General features: G+C 32.6%; 2 protein-coding genes across 2 annotated transcripts; one reads left to right on the top strand and one right to left on the bottom strand.

Annotated features, from left to right (window-relative positions):
* The first annotated feature begins 4756 nt into the window (after positions 1 to 4756).
* On the top strand, positions 4757 to 16355 carry l(3)mbn (lethal (3) malignant blood neoplasm). Its single transcript, XM_070638445.1, has 5 exons — positions 4757 to 5036; positions 12821 to 12944; positions 13445 to 15294; positions 15362 to 15494; positions 16029 to 16355. Exons 1-3 carry the CDS (start codon positions 5001 to 5003, stop codon positions 14404 to 14406), a joined length of 1122 nt encoding a protein of 373 aa, XP_070494546.1. The 5' UTR covers positions 4757 to 5000; the 3' UTR covers positions 14407 to 15294; positions 15362 to 15494; positions 16029 to 16355.
* On the bottom strand, positions 16150 to 18924 carry LOC139089023 (V-type proton ATPase catalytic subunit A-like). The gene is made up of 5 exons (XM_070638443.1): positions 18871 to 18924; positions 18578 to 18672; positions 18299 to 18493; positions 17159 to 18242; positions 16150 to 17097 (listed from the first exon to the last, which is right to left on the bottom strand). Exons 2-5 carry the CDS (start codon positions 18651 to 18653, stop codon positions 16608 to 16610), a joined length of 1845 nt encoding a protein of 614 aa, XP_070494544.1. The 5' UTR covers positions 18654 to 18672; positions 18871 to 18924; the 3' UTR covers positions 16150 to 16607.
* Positions 18925 to 19173: the final 249 nt, after the last annotated feature.

Below are 19173 nucleotides of genomic sequence, written 5' to 3'. Positions count from 1 at the left end.
TATTGAAATGTTGCCAATATGGCAGCAAAACGGCAGCATGCTTAGAACCCAATGGACAACCACTTGATTCTAAGTATACTGCCGTCTCGTCACTGCAGTGGCAACATTTGAGATACCAACTCTGGTTTAAAGTCAAGACATTTTAAATTTTTTACCAAAATTAACCGAAAAATGATTTTGGACGTCATTTGTGAATGATCCCCATGTCAAGAAACTGAATTCATCAAATTTAACAAATATTTATTGAATTGCTTTGTTCTCAACATATCTATTGGACGAAAGGAGATAACCATTCAGCATTGTCGTCTAGCTTATCTGTGGATGTTTACAGCAAACAGTTAACTAGAAGCTATCTAATTAGACAGCTATTTTGGAGTCCTAAATGTATTTTTTACAGTACAGATTATTTAACCATATTTACACAGCATGCGCAGATAAGCTTGACAACAAGCTTGAAAAATTAAGAAAATATTTAAGATAAAAACACAAGATTATGAATTGTCGTATGACGAGAAATTGAAGTTCAAGTATCTTTTATTTATATATAATTATTTCATTAGATCTTGATATGCAATTCCTATTATGTATTCCAAAAAAAGTCAAAACCCTTATTTTTGAGCTCTATACAGACATATTCTCAAAATTATTATTAAATTGATTTAATTAAATTATTGTGGTATTATTCTTATCATATTTATTTCCTATACCTAACTTCCCAAAATTGACATATTCTAAGGGTTCGTGCAAGTTGCATGCACATCCGAATAAATGCGCATTCAAAACATGCGCATGTATGCGCCCTGTATATATATGCGCATGTATGCGCCCTGTATATATATGCGCATACATTCATATATGCAAAACCATGCGCATACATTGATATATACAAAACTATGCGCATACGTTCAAAACATGCAAATTTCTTGTGCGCATGTATGCGCCCTGCGTATTGCGCATGTAGGCGAACCCTTTATATTCGAAAAATTCTATAAAAATATACTGATCAGAAATTAATGTTATTCTTTATAACATTTTAAAAGAAGCCAGAGTTCGAACTCTTTATAAACGTTCGAATTTTTCGACAATCTCATATCGAAAAATTCGAATTTGGGACAAGCCAACTCTGCTTAATAATTTGATCGGATTCAATGAATAATTTATGTATTTTAAGTTGACCGTAACTTAAGAATTTCAACCCACAGACAAAATTCTACATAAATTCATCACATTATTTCAGTTATATTTTACCCATAACAAAGATTTGGTGCTTTAATCATTTCATATCTCCTATATCAAATATCATCAAAATTGCTGTTTCGAGACATTTTTAGTTTCATTTATTTCCAAAAATAATTAAAATAAACGGAATCGATATTTTCGTATTATCATTTTTACAAAAAAAGATTACATCTCATATTTCAAGAAACTGCTAAATACCTAACTCTAACTAAAAAACGAAGTATTTGAATCGCTTGATAAACCTTGAAAAAAACAATGCAAAAAGAAATAAATTAACTTACAGAATTCTACTAACTAAATGCTTCTCAGAATTTCCTCAATCAATATTTCTTAACATAGTTATGGCAACAAAAAAACGATGCACTGCTACAACAGTTAATAACACGAATAACAAAATGAAATAAAAACTTGAAAATCCCGATATTGTGATATGCTTAATTGATTGACTCAAAATATAATTTATCATCTGCGAGACGTTACTTACACATTAATAATAATAAACTAACAACCTTAAGATTACAATAAGTGCGCATCCCAAGTTAGGGTTTCTCAAGTGGACACAAATGAAGGTTTTGGAATGTTTTACACGAAATCTTCTTGAATTAAAGGAATATTCCTTATGGAATGGATTAATTCCTGTAATAAAGTCATTTGAATACGCACCTTGATGATACGATGCGTTAATAAAAGTGTCAATTTTTGATCATGATAATTTGAGTTAGAATAAGATGTTTGATAAGATTTTGAACCTAGGCACATCATTTTGATCTAAAAGTACATGATTTGTTTACCAACGAAAAAGTAGCAATAGCTTAATTGTCGGCCAACCGATTCTAACGATCCGGAATTGATCCCAAGAGAAGTCAAGTCGGATTTTCGGTGTTCAAGCTATGCCAACTCGGTTTATGTCAAATGACGGACAATTCAGATTGCAAAGTTTATCACTTTTTCAACATTTTGTCACTTGACACCTGAGTTGTCCCGGTTCATGTATTTGCGACACACAATCTGGGGTTATGTAGAATGCATTGATGCAGTACCCTGGGTCATGCAATTGTGCAAATTTGGATGGATGCATCCATATTAAGTTGCAGAAATGTATTCTGAGGAGGTCAGTCCCTCTGATTGACTATTGTTATTCATGAAAATATATCACTCTCAATTTAGGAATAAGACCCTATTCAGTTAGAATTGATCTGATTCCGATGCAGTCTGAAATTTATAAAGTCAATATTTAGAATTGAATTTTAGACTGCTACAGATTTTCAAATTCAATTCAAGTCAAGTTTCTGATGGATGTCAAACTAAATTAACAGACCTGAATGACAAAAGTCATATATCCGCATGTTCAAGCTCAAAACAAGTTCAAGTATTCCTATCATGATAAAAAAAAATTACACTTTTTATAGCGCAGAATTAAAAGTTAATTAAACTTAAAAGCTAGTGAGTATCATGAAATCTCCATTTCTAACAAAGCTTAAATTGAGAATAAAATAAGGTAAGAAGATGAAAAAAAAAAAAACTCAAAGTTATAATTAAAGACAAAGCAAATAGTTGGTTCCAAAGAGTAATGATGAGTGTCTTAACTTATAAAAAATAATAATTTTAAATATTTTTTTCTTCTTGTTTTCTGTAAGTGACACACACACACACACACAAAGAAAAAATAAATTAAAATAAAGGAAATGTTTGAAAAATGTGTGTAGGATATTTTATGGAAAAACAAAAAAGAGAATTGATGATGAAGATATAAAGAGTAAAAGAAGTTGTTTATTCTATGTCAATTTATAAATTTTATTTTATAATGAGAAAAAAAAATAGTAGGATTTTATGAAGATTCATATGTTGTTAGTTAAGAATGAAAAACAAAAAATGAAAATACAAAAAAGAGAGAAAAAAATACGTCAATAAATAAAAATTGCCACTTTAGCTAAAAACTGTGACTTAATTTCTTTTCATTTTAGGAATCCTTTTGTTCTTCTATTATAGGTTTCTTAAAATTTGCAGAGATATTGTATTCCAATTATAGCTTAATTATCTCAGAATAAAACATTTATAATAAGAATTCTAGACAATGAGATAAATATTGGTGTTAAAAATTAATAAAGCAAAAATATTTTAGCTATTTCAGTTCATATCTATGTTTCAGAATGTCCAAGTATTTGCGGTTCTTTTCATGTCTTCCTCTTTTTCTTGTTCTGTTCTTAGTTTATGTTATCGTCTTTTTTCTTCACAAATGAGTAAACATAATCCAGGGAGTGGAGCTTTTAACATTCTATACAGATTTATCGTTGCTTTATTTTCAAGAAATTTGGATTTTCCCGCGCTTTTTACAGATTTGTTTACAAGTTATTTAAATTATGAAATTAGAAAATTTTCCTGTTTTGAACTATTTTTATGTAGAAAATCTTGTGTTAATCTCTTTGCTCATACTTTTTTAGTGACTTCCGATCATTTAAATACATAATTAACATCATATCTAGTCAAAAATTAGAGACAAAATATCCAAGTGAGAATGTAAACAAACAATTATTGAAAGTATTTATGAAATATAAATCAACTTTGTTTTTATACATAAAAAGGTAGTCTGTTGCACACAAGCTTATATAATCTTTGAAAACAGGCACGTGGTTAACAGTTTATTTTGCTATTTTGATTATTTTCATCTCAGAATGAAAGGTTGATCGTTGTTCATGATAACATCAAATGGATATTTTATCGAGTGGAAAGAGTTTATTTTATGTCAACTTCATTTGCATCTACATCTTATGATCAACAGGTGGTTTAAAATGTGTTAAATTTACTTCTTCCCGATCAGATAAGGAGTAATGCTCATGGGTATTCGCATCTTAGTTACTATTTACTTGACTGATTGTGCAGATCAATTGTGATACATGACCTCCCTTAGATTGCGCCTAAAACTGGCTCTACTGCTGGTTTCCGTCTGCCAATTTCCAATACCAAGTGCAATACTGTCTTTATCGACAACTTCCTATCCAGCTCAAATTTGTCAGCATGTAATTATATTGATTGAGTCAGGGATTGAGTATACCCATGAGTATGCCCATTTAGGTAAGTATGCTAATTGCCTGCTAGATCTCATTGCAATTTTCCCTATAAAGCTTCCAAGCAAACGCAAAGTAACACACTCATTGTATCTCATCATCTTTACTTCTCTTCATGAAGACATTAACAGCCCCACTAATTCACTCGATGTTTTATTGTTTCAATACAAGGCATCACGTCTCGATTCATGTAGAACTTTATTTCTGGTATCAGAAAAATAGAGATGTGTGGGGATGGGCAAATGTAGAAACAGACACTTTTTTACACTCATGGAAATGTTCGTTTCCACATCTATCTAATGTATTGATTAAAAGACTTATTTTTATGTGTATCTCAAAAGCACTCAGAAGAAGCAACAAAAGCAGGCAGCATCTTCGTATGTAAAAAAAAATCGCGAGAGAAATAATTATTGTTCTTTCATGGGTTGTTCAGTCTCTAATGCTAGACATTTCAGATAGTCTTACTTTCATTCTCGATCAAGTCACTTCGAAAACGATGCCTGTGTAAATTTGTTGAGCAAATATTGTCCATAAAGATATTCCATAAAATAGAACGAAAATTTTTTTGTCAAACAAAAAGTGTGGAAGAAATTTGCAGATAGTTCTTGCAAAATTCCTTAAATTCAGTTTGTTAAGAATAAGCGATAAGACTTGTCGTTCATAAAAGTGAATTTTATATCTGTGCTGACATTTATAATGGAACTGTTTTGCAACACGAAACTTCTAAATTTTGTAAGTATTAAAAATCTTTTTTTGAAGTCCTCGGAACTGATCAAATTTCTTTTAATGTGTATCGATTAAATTACCTGACATTTATGAATCATACTGTATATGCAGAACGTATAATTAAATTTTTGACGAAAAATAATATTCTGCATAAGCATGCCTTCATCCTATTTCTATTTTTATTGTATCCATTTTTCTCGAATATCTTAAAGTTGCGCATCAAGCATTCGTGGTGCTGATATCAAATGTCTGATTTTATTCAGAAATTGTTAAAAGTAAAAATTTAACTGCTGTGGACCATCGTTGACATTTTGAATGACATGCATAAAGCTATAAATGAAGACTATCCTTCGTCAAAAGGATCATAAATTTCTTTTCTTAGTTTATAAATCTACAGATCATTAAACTGAGAATCAAATTTGATTAAGATGAGTCATCCGTCATCTTCAGAAACATTAAATAGATCTAAACTTAATTTTGGAAAAAGATAATATTTGTGTTAGGTATTGGCTTGCTCTGTTCAGTTTACAAATTGAGTACAAAGCTAAAAAATATCCAGACATGCCAAAATACTGCCAATTCTTCATTAACTATGCAATTTGAAAATGTTGATCTGACAGAACCACTATAATTCCGAATAACGGATTTCGAGTGGGACTCGAACCCACGTTCTACGATTTCCGGTCACATGCTCCTGCCAATGAACTTTCGGGGGTTGTTCGACTATATAGCAAAGTACCATATATAAATTACACATTTTCTATAAACCTTTTGCCCTTCTTAAAGACAGTTGAGAATGATATACCGTTTGAAGGCTATTACTGAGAAAGTCCAAGCTTTGGTTATGTTTCATACAAAGTTTTACTGACTTTCATGTACATTTTGTTAAAGATAAGTGATTAAGGTCTAAAATAACCAGCCTCAGTGCTATGTACCCGAGCTATCAAATAAAGGATGCTTCCATTTGGTGTTAATAAATGTATCCTTTCGGATACTTATAAGCTTGTGAACTTAGTAAAGTGTCGACCAAATTTTTAAGCGCCACAGCACACCTTATTAAGACTCAACTAAAACGAGACATGCTGTTCATGAATTATCTAAAACAATTCCACAGCACCCACTTTTGACAATACTGAATTAGTTAGTCCAAAAAACTCAAAAATCTCATCCAATTGGAAATCCGAGCCTCAACTCTGGCCCCAAAAATCCATCCAGACTGAATAATTATGTATCTTTTATTAAAGTCAGTCGGTGCTAAATTTTGTATGGCTTAAAATTTTCAAAATATTGTAGATAGAAACGAATAATAGCTGATCATTAAATGCGACTGTCATAACAGCCAATTCTTCTAAAGTTCAGAACATTTGAAACAAAAGCATGTGAAAAAGATTAAAAAAAATAATTAAATTTCGTTAAATCTTCTATAAAGTTCTTTGAATGTGACTCAATTCTTAAATATATCTTCTTAAGCACAATACATAATAGACGCAAACTTATTAAGTCAACATATTTTCGCAAATTATGACTCATAAGGAGCTTTTCATGAATAGCGCTTAAATTAATAAACGACTTGTGACTGACATTTCATTAATGACTATCACATGCTTGCAAAAATCACGTAGAAAGAAGGACACATCTGGATAATTGCTGACTATCTCGTTTCCTTAAATTTTACGCTTCCACGACTATCATGTGAAGATTTATTGATAAATAATCTTAGCATATACAGTTACGCATCTATGAATTATAATTTTAGATTCTATTTCATAAAAATGTCATGTCATATATGAAGGAACAACACTTCACACCTATAATCATTTAAATGTCCAAAAACATTTTCAAACTTGTAAAATGTGAGACACCTTGTCGTTGCTTCTTCTTCTTGCTGATCTAAAAATAAACTTTGATTCCGTAAAAGAAAAATGAAGAACAAGTAAGAAGCTTTTACATAATCAAGTCGTAATAGCTGATTTTTTTTTGATTCATGACCTTATGGAAATAACATGATTTTTCTTAGTTTTTATAAAAAGTTATCAGCACAAATGATAGTTATGGTAATGATGTGCTGAACAAATAATAAAGAATGTTGTGGTAGAATTTGGATAAGCCTGAATTATGCTAAGACACTTCAAGTATGATTGACTGATTTTCGGCTCCTATATGAATTTCAATAATATCCATTATCATTTATTGCCTATAGCTTCCTTGGAAAATTGTTTAGGATTCGTCACGAACGATGGAACTGTCTCTGTACTATTCCAGTTGGAACAAGGGCCAGACTCTCCAAAAATCCAACATTGTACTTACTGTACAGTAATTTAAGTGTGATTGCAACAACAGGATCAGTACTTACTGTACTTTCCATACAAGTATAGGTCAGACATTGTCCCCTAACTTTCCATACAAGTGTTGCACTTATTGTACATTCCATACAAGTAAAGTACTTGACCTTGGTAAAAAGGCAATCCAAAGTACTCCGTTACCGGTAATTACCGGTAATATCCATTACCGTTACCGTTCATTTCTATGGATTATCCAGCGGTAACAGATTTTTAACGAATTTTTTAAAAATTCTGTACTTACTGTTATTTCTTCCAGTTTTGTTCACAAGTACAGTACTTGTCCATCCAATCTATACTTACTGTAATATTTGGTCACATTTTTTCGCAGTGAGCATTGGATATTTGGATATACAATTATTTGCTTACTGTTGAAACAAGTACAATAAGTATAGTGCTGGACTTCTGGAATGTTTGACCATAGTGTTGCAATCCTCTACCTATTTACTCCCTAAATAATAAGAAAGTACGTAAATTACTGCACAATTCCCATAGCTTTCGGAACCAGTGACTAAAAATTAGGGTTCAGTAATAAGCTCATTATTTACGTTTCCCAGGTTCCAAGGTTTTAGATGCCAGGCCAAGTGCAGGTCTTGGTTAAACCTTTTTAAAAATTGATGATTTCCACCTAATATTAACTGCTATTCCTATTCCTTTGAGTTCTTTTGCTGTCTTACATGATTCTCATCATATACAAATTCTGATTCAAACGCCTCACTAACCTGAGTGGCACAGTTCAGTGAACTGGATGTTTCCCCTTAAAAGAAGGTTTAAAATCAGTCGTCAGGACAATTTCGTGTCTTACTGTTAATACGTCGACGCAATGGTATTTTAGGGAACTCGATGTGCCGTTCGGGTTGATTGAGCTTGCGCCAGTATTTTTTTGACCCACCTATTTTATTCTTGTAAATCAGTCTTTAATATCAGAAAATAGAAGACTCCATAAATGACTCATCTGTCTGAGATTTATTTGATTAATAATGTTTTGAAAGCTTCTGCATCGTTTGAGAAATATCACAAAAAATTAAGTCAAATTCACAAATCACTCTTCAGCTAGAACCAGAACAAACATAAGACAAAAATCATTGATGACTCATAATGTTCTATAGACTCAGATGTCTATAAGCATCATAACGTATTCTTTTTCATCTAATATAATTTAGTGTCATAAAAAAATTATTGTCCAAGAAGATGATGAAGACGCGAGAAAGATGTGGATATAAAACAAACAAAATATTATTTTCTGTGCAGACCTGTCTCGGCGATGCTAATTTACATAGACTGTCCAAAAAAATCTTAAAATATTAAAAATAGATGTAAAAATATGAGGGAAAGGTTGAGATTGATAAATTATGGGTAGAGGATATAGTTCCGAACATGCCAATAAAACAACATCCATTAATCCATTGAGTACGATAAAAATCTGCAAAGCTTTTATCAAGGAGCTTTTGGTTTTTATTGGTTCTCAGCACAGTGGGCATCAAACCTTTTAACACTGACATGTGTCATGTTCAGCTATAATTTTATCAGGCAAAAAATAGAATTTATTACTTTTTTTAATTCACAACGCAGAATGTCAAAATGATATTTATGATGCTGACTGTCCATATGAAAATGTTTGGACTCAGTCAATTGCTATTTGTGTTGGTTTTCGTCTTTAAAAAACTATATTTTTTGGATATTCTGTTCTTTTTGATCAATGAATATCGGAAGAATCCAAAAATTTGTATTTATAGGAAGAAGAATTGGCACTCGACAATGTGAACTTTTGTATTATCACATAATAGCGTATCAATGATTCACATATATGTCAAATTGGATAGACAATGCATTCAAAGCAGATTAAGTCCATAAAAAAATGCCATCATAAATTTTTGGTTCCAATAAATCATCATCTGTACACACACCTTTAACGATTGCGAGACATGAAAGAATTATTTTCAGCAATCTATTAACATTAATGCCTGCATTAATGCCTAAGTGTGTCTAAATTTGAATTTATTGAATAATTTTTATAGCAAATATTCAATCTATGCAGTAATTATTTTATACGCGTGGTCGATCATAAATTGTTGATAATTAACATACATAATTGCTGCATAGATAATCAAATGATGCATAAATCAACTGTAAGTCTTTTTAATAATGTCAATAAATATTTAGCACTGTAATTTTAAATAATGAATTTTTTTACACATGCCTAGCCACATGCCTAGGGGTCATTTGGATATTGTGTAATGTTAGCATTACAAGTGGACAACAATACGTTCCAACCAGAGCTCGAAGTCGAGTCGATTTGATTTTGTTCAATCGACTTCGAATCGACTCAAGTCGAGTTCAAGTGTGTCTACTTCGAGCTCTGGTTCGAAATAGTCAATGGCAAGTTAATGTCTAGTTCATGTCTAGTTCTAATTTTTGAAACATTAGTCGCCCGTAGATCAAGTTATAAACTTAGCATCATGTCAAGTTATCCACACATCACAGTACAGCACTGTTGTCCATTTCCTATTCAAACTGATAGTTTCCATATCGCTAATTTTTGCTGCTTATGGAAGTTTAATTTTAAAAAGCAAAATGCTTGTTGGCAGTGTTGTACAAACTTTTTTGTGCCACGGCAAACCTTGGTGACAAGATGCAACTTTCCTTGGGGACAAGCTTTTCCATTGATTTCATAGCATTTCTAAAATATTTTGACGATATACTTAGTGTACACTATGCGTATCTTAGTACATCCAAGCCATAGTTTGAACAACACTATTATTATGCATTTTATTGAAGAAAGTCCGAGACCCCAAATACTACACATCGGTTAATGGATCCAGAATCTGGTAGTGACTTGTTGCTAAATTTGGTTTACATTCAGCACCATGCCAGGCCTGCGTGACTCTGACTTGGAAACGGATTCGATTTAAATCTGGCAACAGGTCAGAGTCAAACCGATCTAAGTTCGAATTGTGGACCGATCAAGCTATTTGTGGTATTCAGAGACTTACTCAAGGCAAAAGTTTCGCAAATCATAGTTTGAGAAGCACTGCTCAATATTTTATCTTGTACGAATCTTAAATTCTTGATTATATCTCCCACGACCACTTTATATAGTAATTAAATTTTAGCGACACTCGTAAATTAACCAACTCCTCCCATTCGCATGATAGAGTTGTTGCTTTATGGAAGTTATTTTAGAAACCTTATGATGCAGTAAATTGAAAATATGTACTTGATTATTTCCATCAGTTGCGAATATTTCAACAATTTACAGTCTCTTTTTTTGACAGCAACATGTGATGAATTATCCGGGAAGGTGTACATTGTATGAATACGTATGCATAAATGTGACGATTACAATGTCTCGTGTATATAGGAATATGAAAATTATAATCGATTGAATATGGGCGATACAGACTGTATAATAAAAGAAAAATTAATAAAAAAAAAATCATTCAATTAGGCAGCCGTGAAATATTTGTTAGGAAGGTCTTTTGTACGATACGCGAATTTGATTCTTTTAATATGACTTGATTTTCTATTGATTTCAATTTTTCTGAAGAATATTATAATAAGGCACACAAAAATGTATTTGCAAGTTTCCATTCTTAAGACGTTTAATGATTTATCACCTATAAAGCCACCTGTTTACAAAGCAGTGCTGAAATTAACACGACTGATCATTCTAATTACAGTTTTAAATGTAATTAAGCCTTTAAATATGCGAATGATATAGCAAGAATGATTATAGACATCTTGTTAATTGTTTTCATTCACATCTTATATATTTCATCGGTTCCTCTACTAAAAATAGTAGCTTTGGCAGTGGATATTAAATTTTTTATTGTTATGGCAATCATTTTAACATCTTTTATATGACTTGAACTCAAAAATCACATTATCTTCCGTCATCTTCATGATCAACGCTACTGTCACACTATACCAATAAAGACAGACAATGTGAGCAGGATGTCTGATTTTAAATCAACGACACGGTTATGAAATTTTTCAATTTAATAATCAGTATTTACTTATTTAAATCTTCCAATACAATAAAGCTAATAAACGAATTAATGCACAGGTGCAGAAGAGAAAGGGTTTTTAAATCTGATAATGACTTCATCATTTATTCAGCTACTTGAAGTTATTTTTAAGCTATCTAGGTATCTTTAAATGCATTTTAAAAAGACACATTGACAAAAAAGTTTGAATATAAAAGTCAATTACTCGTGATGAAGTACGTAGGAAGAAAAGTTGAGACTGAATGTCTACTGCATTATTACATCTATTAATAGCTCCTTTTTGGCTTGTAAATCGTAGTTGTAAATGTTGTTCGAGAATATTTTAATTTGAAGCTTTAAACTTGAACTTTTTATAGATTTACTTTGAGGTTATTTTTAAATTACCTAATTATTATCTGTTGCTTACGTAGTTACCTGGCAATTGTGATCCATGATCTAATTTAGATATCGTCTGGTACTGTTGCTATACTCTGATATCTGGAAAAATGTTCAAAAATGTTGCTGTCCGACTTCCAGTTCTGCTTCAAGTTGAGATTCAATACATTTTTCCTGGCTCAGTATTAATCTGTTAACCAGCTGTTCTTCATTCAACAGACTCAACTCTGTTTATTGCCCGAAAGATTAGGACATTAAAATGTTGTCCATGCATTAGGCAATCAGACAGAATGATTAAAATCAATTAGCCACTTGACTGACAACTCTAAGCTGTTTGAAAGCCACTACTAATAGGACGCCGCTTAGCTCTAATTATACAGTTCATTTGGTCATCGTATGGACATCAATTCTTTTAGAACTTTAGCGTAGCCATAAAATTCATTAAAAATCTAAAAGCACGTGTGAATTTTCAATGATGTTTTGATGAAATCCAAAAAAAAAAATCTATGAATGAAATGTCAAAAAAAAAATTGGCAACAAGCTTCTGCTAATAATCAGCATAATGAATCTTGAGTATTTTAAAGATCTATAAAAGCCATCCAACGCACTTGACACAACATTTTAGCAACAAAATCTTTAAGTCAATTACCAAAATTGGTTTTAATCTTCTTAAGAATTAATCACCATATTAAGTAGCTATATCATCAGAGAATATACTGACTATAAATTTACCAAACTCTTTCATCAATCAAATTGAATTGAATAATGAAGACAGAAAACACAAATAGACATGCAAAAATGTGTTAAAACAGTAATAAAAATCTGAATAATAATCCCATCAACAATAATGATTGTAATAAATATCGAGAGAACAATGCACTATGAAGGAAGATAAAGAAAATAAAAGTAAAGAAACATTTAAGTTTTGTCTTTAGGTCGTGTTCTATAAACGATTGAGATGATACTCAAGTGTAAAAGATCATGTTCATATTTCCTTTATTATTGATTCTTTTCCACAAACAATCGTGTTTACAGCCATTGATATTCTTCATTGATTCTTTTTTTGCAGGTGATGCTCTTGCTCACATTGACACTAGAAATCGAAAGTGCATCAAGATGGTATACGGGAGAGAATAAACCTTATGATTTTGGTTACACAATTGAGGGAAATCAACATCGTCGTGAATCTAAAGGTAAAGATATTAAGGTTCAGCTCCGTTCAGTCAAGCACTGATGTTTTCAATTAGGGCTACACCTTATGTACTTGTCAAAGACTGCTAGCCTGTGTGTTATTTTTCTGAAGCAGAGGTGCACTCCCTTTCCCCCTGAATACGCCTCTGAGAGAGCAGAATATGTAATGTAAACAAAGCTGACTTTGATCAAAATCCTTTAGAGCTTCAATTAAAACATTTTTGGAGTCACTTTTTATTCCTGAACAGCAATTTCAGTAGGGCACTAATACGGCGCCGTGTAGGCGATAAGACGTGAAGTTGTCTTTAAGACACTATGACAGTTTCCCAAATTTCAGACATAACCTCAACTCCTCCAAGAATACAAAAATTCTCATCAAAGTCAGCTTAATTTTCACATTAATTAATCTTGCCAGTTCCCTCAGTAGATATTTTGTTCATTAATTAAATCTTTTTTCCTCGCTGAATCATTATCTCATCATTAAACGTTGTATAATCCACAGATATTCATGGAGTCATAAATGGCGAATATGGATTCATTACAGCCGATAATGTTTATCATGTGACTGTTTATGCGACTGATGAAAATGGAAATTTTAAAATAATTTCAATGAAAAATATTAAATTGTTTAAACAGTCTGAACAGCCTCAACCTCCAGTAACCTCAACAACACCGCAACCATTTACAGTAAAAGCAACAGATCCTCCAACGACACAACCTCCAAAGAATACAGCTGGTGAAGCATGTGCATCATGTAAACTAATTCCAAAAGCTGAAACAGAAACTGTCAAGCCATCAGCACAGCCTGATGAAGAATCCTCAACAATCCCACCTCCATTCAAAATAGTCAGTAAAGAAGACATGTCAAGTGATAAACAGCAACAAAAACTTGTTAATGAAAATGTTGACAATTCTATTTCCGTAGAGGCAAACAAGCAAGGTGGACAGTTAGACAATAATAGACAAAATACAAACAGCAATAGCTTTGGCCCCTCAAAAGCTGATGGTAGGCAACCATCGTTCAATGAAAAGCTCAATTCTGTTGAGCTTTCAAATAATAAGCTACAAGGAGCACAGTTTAATCAGCAACAAGGAGGACAGTATAATCAGCAACAAGGTGGGCAATATAACCAGCAACAAGGAGGACAATTCAATCAACTTCAAGGTGGACAATTTGATCAACAGCATCAACAAAATTCAAATGGATTACTTTACCGCTTCGATTATGCTACAGACTTTAATGGACATAAGGAGGAAGGCGATCGATCGGGCAATAAAGACGGTGAATATTTCACAATAGGACGTGATAATGTAAAGAGAGTTGTGTCATACAAGGCAAATGAATTTGGATACATGCCTTACATAAGGCAAGAGCCAGTAGGTCATCAACTTGATGAACGAAATAATCAACTTCGTCGTTACAATTTTGAGTGGTTTTATCCTCATTCTACATTGTATGGTTAAATGATGTAAATAATGCACCTGAACGTGATGTAATCTTAATAATGCTGCCAGTTTTTTGGATGAAATATTCTCTATAAGTTAATTAAAATGTAGATCTTAAGGACGAAACATTTCTTCTGTCATGCTTGTAAAAATAGTTTAATAATTTGTTAGGGTTCGTTCACTAATGACGTCCAATACTGTTTTTGAAAGGAATCTTTAAGGCAGAGTTGGGATCTAAATCCCAGGTTTTGGGAGATCATCTACATTAGATGGGATATCTCGATATTATGGTCATTGACCACAAGTGAACATCTACATCAGTGGTGGACAACCTTTCATTTTTCATGCCGCACATTGATGTTAACTGTCGACCTAAACTACACGACATACGGTTCATGACATTTCCAAATAATTTAGGTGGTACACAAGTGTACCGCGAAACACAGGTTGTCCACCACTGATCTACAGAGTAAGACCTTCGGCATGCTTTTGTCCAATATTTCTACTTGAAAACCAACTCTGTCATAGAATCATGACTATATAGGGGAAGGGTAGCAATATTGAAATTCGTGATGGACGTCATTTGTGAACGAATCCTTAAGATATTTTTATACACCTAACTTAATAATAATAACGTATTTGTTATAAACATCCTAATTTAAAAGATGCGCATTTTCTTAGCCGATGATACAGTGATTCATACTCTTCTTTAATTAGCATAAAAAGTTGTGAAAAGCAATTTATTTGGTCAGTTGAATTATAGAATTCCGATCATTAAAATTAGTTCCGTAAAGAAAATTATATTTTTAATAATGAATAATTTAATCAGAATGACATTTGTGCTGATATTAACATTTCATATTGTATCGTCTGCCCAGTTTATTGGTCTGTCAAAAAAGAAAACAGGTTGTAACCAAAACAAGACATAAAATAATTAGTTTTGTTGCTGAAAATAATACCTAATTTAATTTAGATTGTAGCAATGGAACTTGTGTTGATTATTGTGCATTAGGCGACAATTCATTAAATATATTACCTGGTGAATATTACGATAAAGATTGCTCGCGGATATGGTGTTCAAATGACTATTCAATGTTTATTGAAAGGTAAGGGGGTCGTTCAACTATGATGTTCATTTATCAAGTATGTTGTGTAAGATCTTAAGGCACTCGACATTTTTGAAGCTTAAATAGCTACTTGGTGCCACAGTTCATAAGAAAAAAATAAATACCTCGACAGAGCAACTTGTTGCTACTCACAATCATACAAAATAGAATGTATAAGCTGTGCATCATAAAAAGCAATGTTGACTGCGATTTTGTTTGTGTATTCAAAATGCCGGCAATTGTAGGCACAATCCCGAACAGCACACCGTGTTCTTTAGGGTGCTGCTATAAAACCTCTATTAGTAAGGCACAAAGTTGCCTTTATTGCTGACTTCGATCTATTTTTGAGGCGAAAACCAATTCGCCGCATTGTTTTGCTCGAGAACTGCGCATTATGCGCACTATACAAAATTTTGATACAGATCTACTAAAATCTTCCCAAGATACTTGATATCATAAGTGAACGACCCACAAAACAAGTCATTCCAAAAACAAGAATCACATCTGATATTATTCTTTCTTCAAACTCTAAAGTTGTGGAAGTTTCTCCTCAAGTGAGTGTTTGTTGATGTTACCCGATCGAAAGCTTCCGTATCCTGATTGTTGTAATAAAATATGCGTGACACTTTGGCGATTAAAATTAAGTGATTAACTGTTACGATTCAACATGATATTCTTTATAGATTTAAACTTTTTCTTCACTCATTTTTATATATAATACATTCCATTTAAAAACGACAAGCAAACAAAATTGTTATGCATACATAAAATTTTGAAGACATTCATCAATTTAAACATCAATTGTGAATTATTGTCATATGTAATAATACAGAAATAAAGTTAAATGTGACAAAAAACAAATTTAAAATGTTTATATCTCTTCTATTCATTCATCAACATGGGTTTTTAGCATCAATAAATTATGGAATGATATCATATTACATTTCTTTTTTAAGTTTAATGAAATGAAATTTGTTTCTAATTGTTCTAGATAAGTATAATAAATGATTCCTTTATATTTATATCATCACTGAATAAATTTTTCTTTAAGTATGCATATTATGGACACACAATGATAACAATATATAGCAAATATATTTTAAAACAATATGTTTAATCCTCTAAGTTACGGAAAGCTTGTTGTAATTCTTCATACATTTGATCAAAGTCAGCTTTAATCTTAGCTTCGCCGTCTTTAACTGGATCTTTGAATTTCATTGAGGAAAGTTGGTAGAGCATGTTACCCATAGCATCACGAATAATGTTCCATGTAATTTTGTTTTCTGATTGTGCAGTTGATTCAACAGCATGACGTGACATATCATAGAATCCAATAATGTTCCTAAGCATACCAACTGTCTTGTAGAATGGACAGAATCGATCATATGATGAATATGAGTTTTGTTGCAAGAAATCGTCTTTCAATAATTTTGCTACTTCCAATGTAATCTTATCAGTTTCAGCCAATGATGCTTTACCGACGAGCTGTACAATTTCTGACAAATCTTCTTCTTCTTGAAGGATTTCCTTGACCTTAGTACGTAATGGCACGAATTCTTGGTAGTTTTTGTCATAGAAATCGTCGAGGGCACGCATGTATTTACTATATTAAGGAACAATCATATTAGCTAAATGACATCAATTATAGTTATTGAATATCTTACCTGTAGGAAATGAGCCAGTTGATAGATGGGAAATGTTTACGTTGTGCCAATTTCTTATCCAATCCCCAGAAGACCTGTACGATACCCAAAGTAGCGGATGTGACGGGATCTGAGAAATCACCACCAGGTGGTGAGACAGCACCGACAATTGAGACTGAACCTTCACGTTCTGGGTTACCGAGACATTTAACGCGACCAGCACGTTCGTAGAAGGAAGCAAGACGAGCTCCCAAGTATGCAGGATAACCAGAATCGGCAGGCATCTCAGCAAGACGACCTGAGATTTCACGCAAAGCCTCAGCCCAACGAGATGTAGAGTCAGCCATCATAGAGACGTTGTAACCCATATCACGGAAATATTCAGACAATGTAATACCAGTATAGATGGAAGCTTCACGAGCAGCGACAGGCATGTTTGATGTGTTAGCAACCAATGCTGTACGTTTCATGATGGATTCAGTAACACCATCAATTTCAACAGACAATTCTGGGAAATCACGAAGTACTTCAGACATCTCATTACCACGTTCTCCGCAACCGACGTAAACGATAACATCAGAGTTGGAATATTTGGACAAAGCTTGTGAAATGACAGTCTTTCCACATCCGAAAGCTCCAGGAATTGCAGTGGTTCCTCCTTGTACACATGGGAACAATGAATCCAAGACACGTTGACCAGTCAAGAGTGGATGATTAGCTGGTAATTTTTCAGTTACTGGACGTGGTTGACGTACAGGCCATACTTGCAACATACTATATTTGTTAATTTCACCATCGAATTCAGTTTCGAGAATGATATCCTCGACTGTGTAATTTCCAGGTGGTGCAATATATCTAATTGTTCCCTTTGCTCTTGGTGGAACAATCAATTTGTGCTTGACTAAAGTATTTTCGTGGACAACACCATACAAATCACCTCCAGTGATGTGTGATCCAACCTTAACATTCAATGGATTGAAATCCCATGATTGTGTACGGGAAAGAGCTGGAGTGTTTACACCCTTTGGGATATAGATTGACTGGGTCATTTCATTAATATCCTTCAATGGACGTTGAATACCGTCAAAAATACTTCCCATAATACCTAAATTATATAATTTCCAATTAATTAATTATTAATCTTTTTATTCATTGACATACCTGGACCCAACTCAACGGAAAGAGGCTTGCCAGTTCTCAAGACGGGATCTCCAACAGTTACACCTGATGTCTCCTCGTATACTTGAATTGTAGCCATGTCACCTTCCAAACGAATAATTTCTCCTACAAGTTCATAGTATCCTACACGAACCAACTCGTACATAGCAGATCCAGACATACGTTCTGCCGTAACGACTACATTTTTCAAATAAAATCAATTTTATCACTTAGTCAGATGATCAACTATGTCTTATTAGATTTTTTTTTAGTTTTACTTACCAGGACCTGACACGGCAAAGACATAGCCGAATTTTGATTCGCGATCCTCATCTGCTATCTTTTTTAAATTAGACATCTTGGAGATGACCTGCTAGCTGTAATTAAATAATTATAATTATTTTAGCAAAATTTTCACAACTTTCAATTTCAGCAAAAAATTAGGGAATTTCACAATTTTATGGATTTTCTTTTACAGGATAATATTAAATCAATAAAAAGGAAGAGAATGGAAGAAGAATTAACTTAAAATTCCTACTGTAAGTAATTTTTTAATTAACAAATTCAATTCTTACTTTTCAATCACAATTGTTAGAGTGAAAAATATTTTTTTTTAGTCACATGATGTTGCTTTGATGTATTATGTGATGTGGTGAGCGACAAAGACGCAACATTGATTGAATTAAATATGACCGTTACGAAATTCGAGTTCTCTTTCTCGTTCATTTCTTATCATTTGTCAGAAACATAAGAGTTGCGATCGATATGTGCAATGCTTTTAATGTTGACCAGAAAATCAAACCTTCTAACGTGCAAATATTAACGATGGTATCGATGAGAATGTAGAAAGGATTCAGGAATATGGAACAAGCACAATT

This window comes from Chironomus tepperi, unplaced genomic scaffold (genome assembly GCF_022539635.2).
Source record: "Chironomus tepperi strain 1889 unplaced genomic scaffold, CSIRO-AGI_Ctep_v1 contig_172, whole genome shotgun sequence".
Taxonomy (NCBI): Eukaryota; Metazoa; Arthropoda; class Insecta; order Diptera; family Chironomidae; genus Chironomus; species Chironomus tepperi.
This window is presented reverse-complemented; position numbering and strand designations above follow the sequence as displayed.

What these genes read in the sequence shown, in the direction of transcription:
- LOC139089023 (XM_070638443.1), bottom strand. Translation starts at nt 18,653, where the DNA reads ATGTCTAATTTAAAAAAGATAGCAGATGAGGATCGCGAATCAAAATTC. An exon ending in TTCCGTTGAGTTGGGTCCAG is followed by an intron (nt 18,243 to 18,298) that starts GTATGTCAATGA and finishes TATATAATTTAG; the next exon opens with GTATTATGGGAAGTATTTTT. An exon ending in AACTGGCTCATTTCCTACAG is followed by an intron (nt 17,098 to 17,158) that starts GTAAGATATTCA and finishes TCCTTAATATAG; the next exon opens with TAAATACATGCGTGCCCTCG.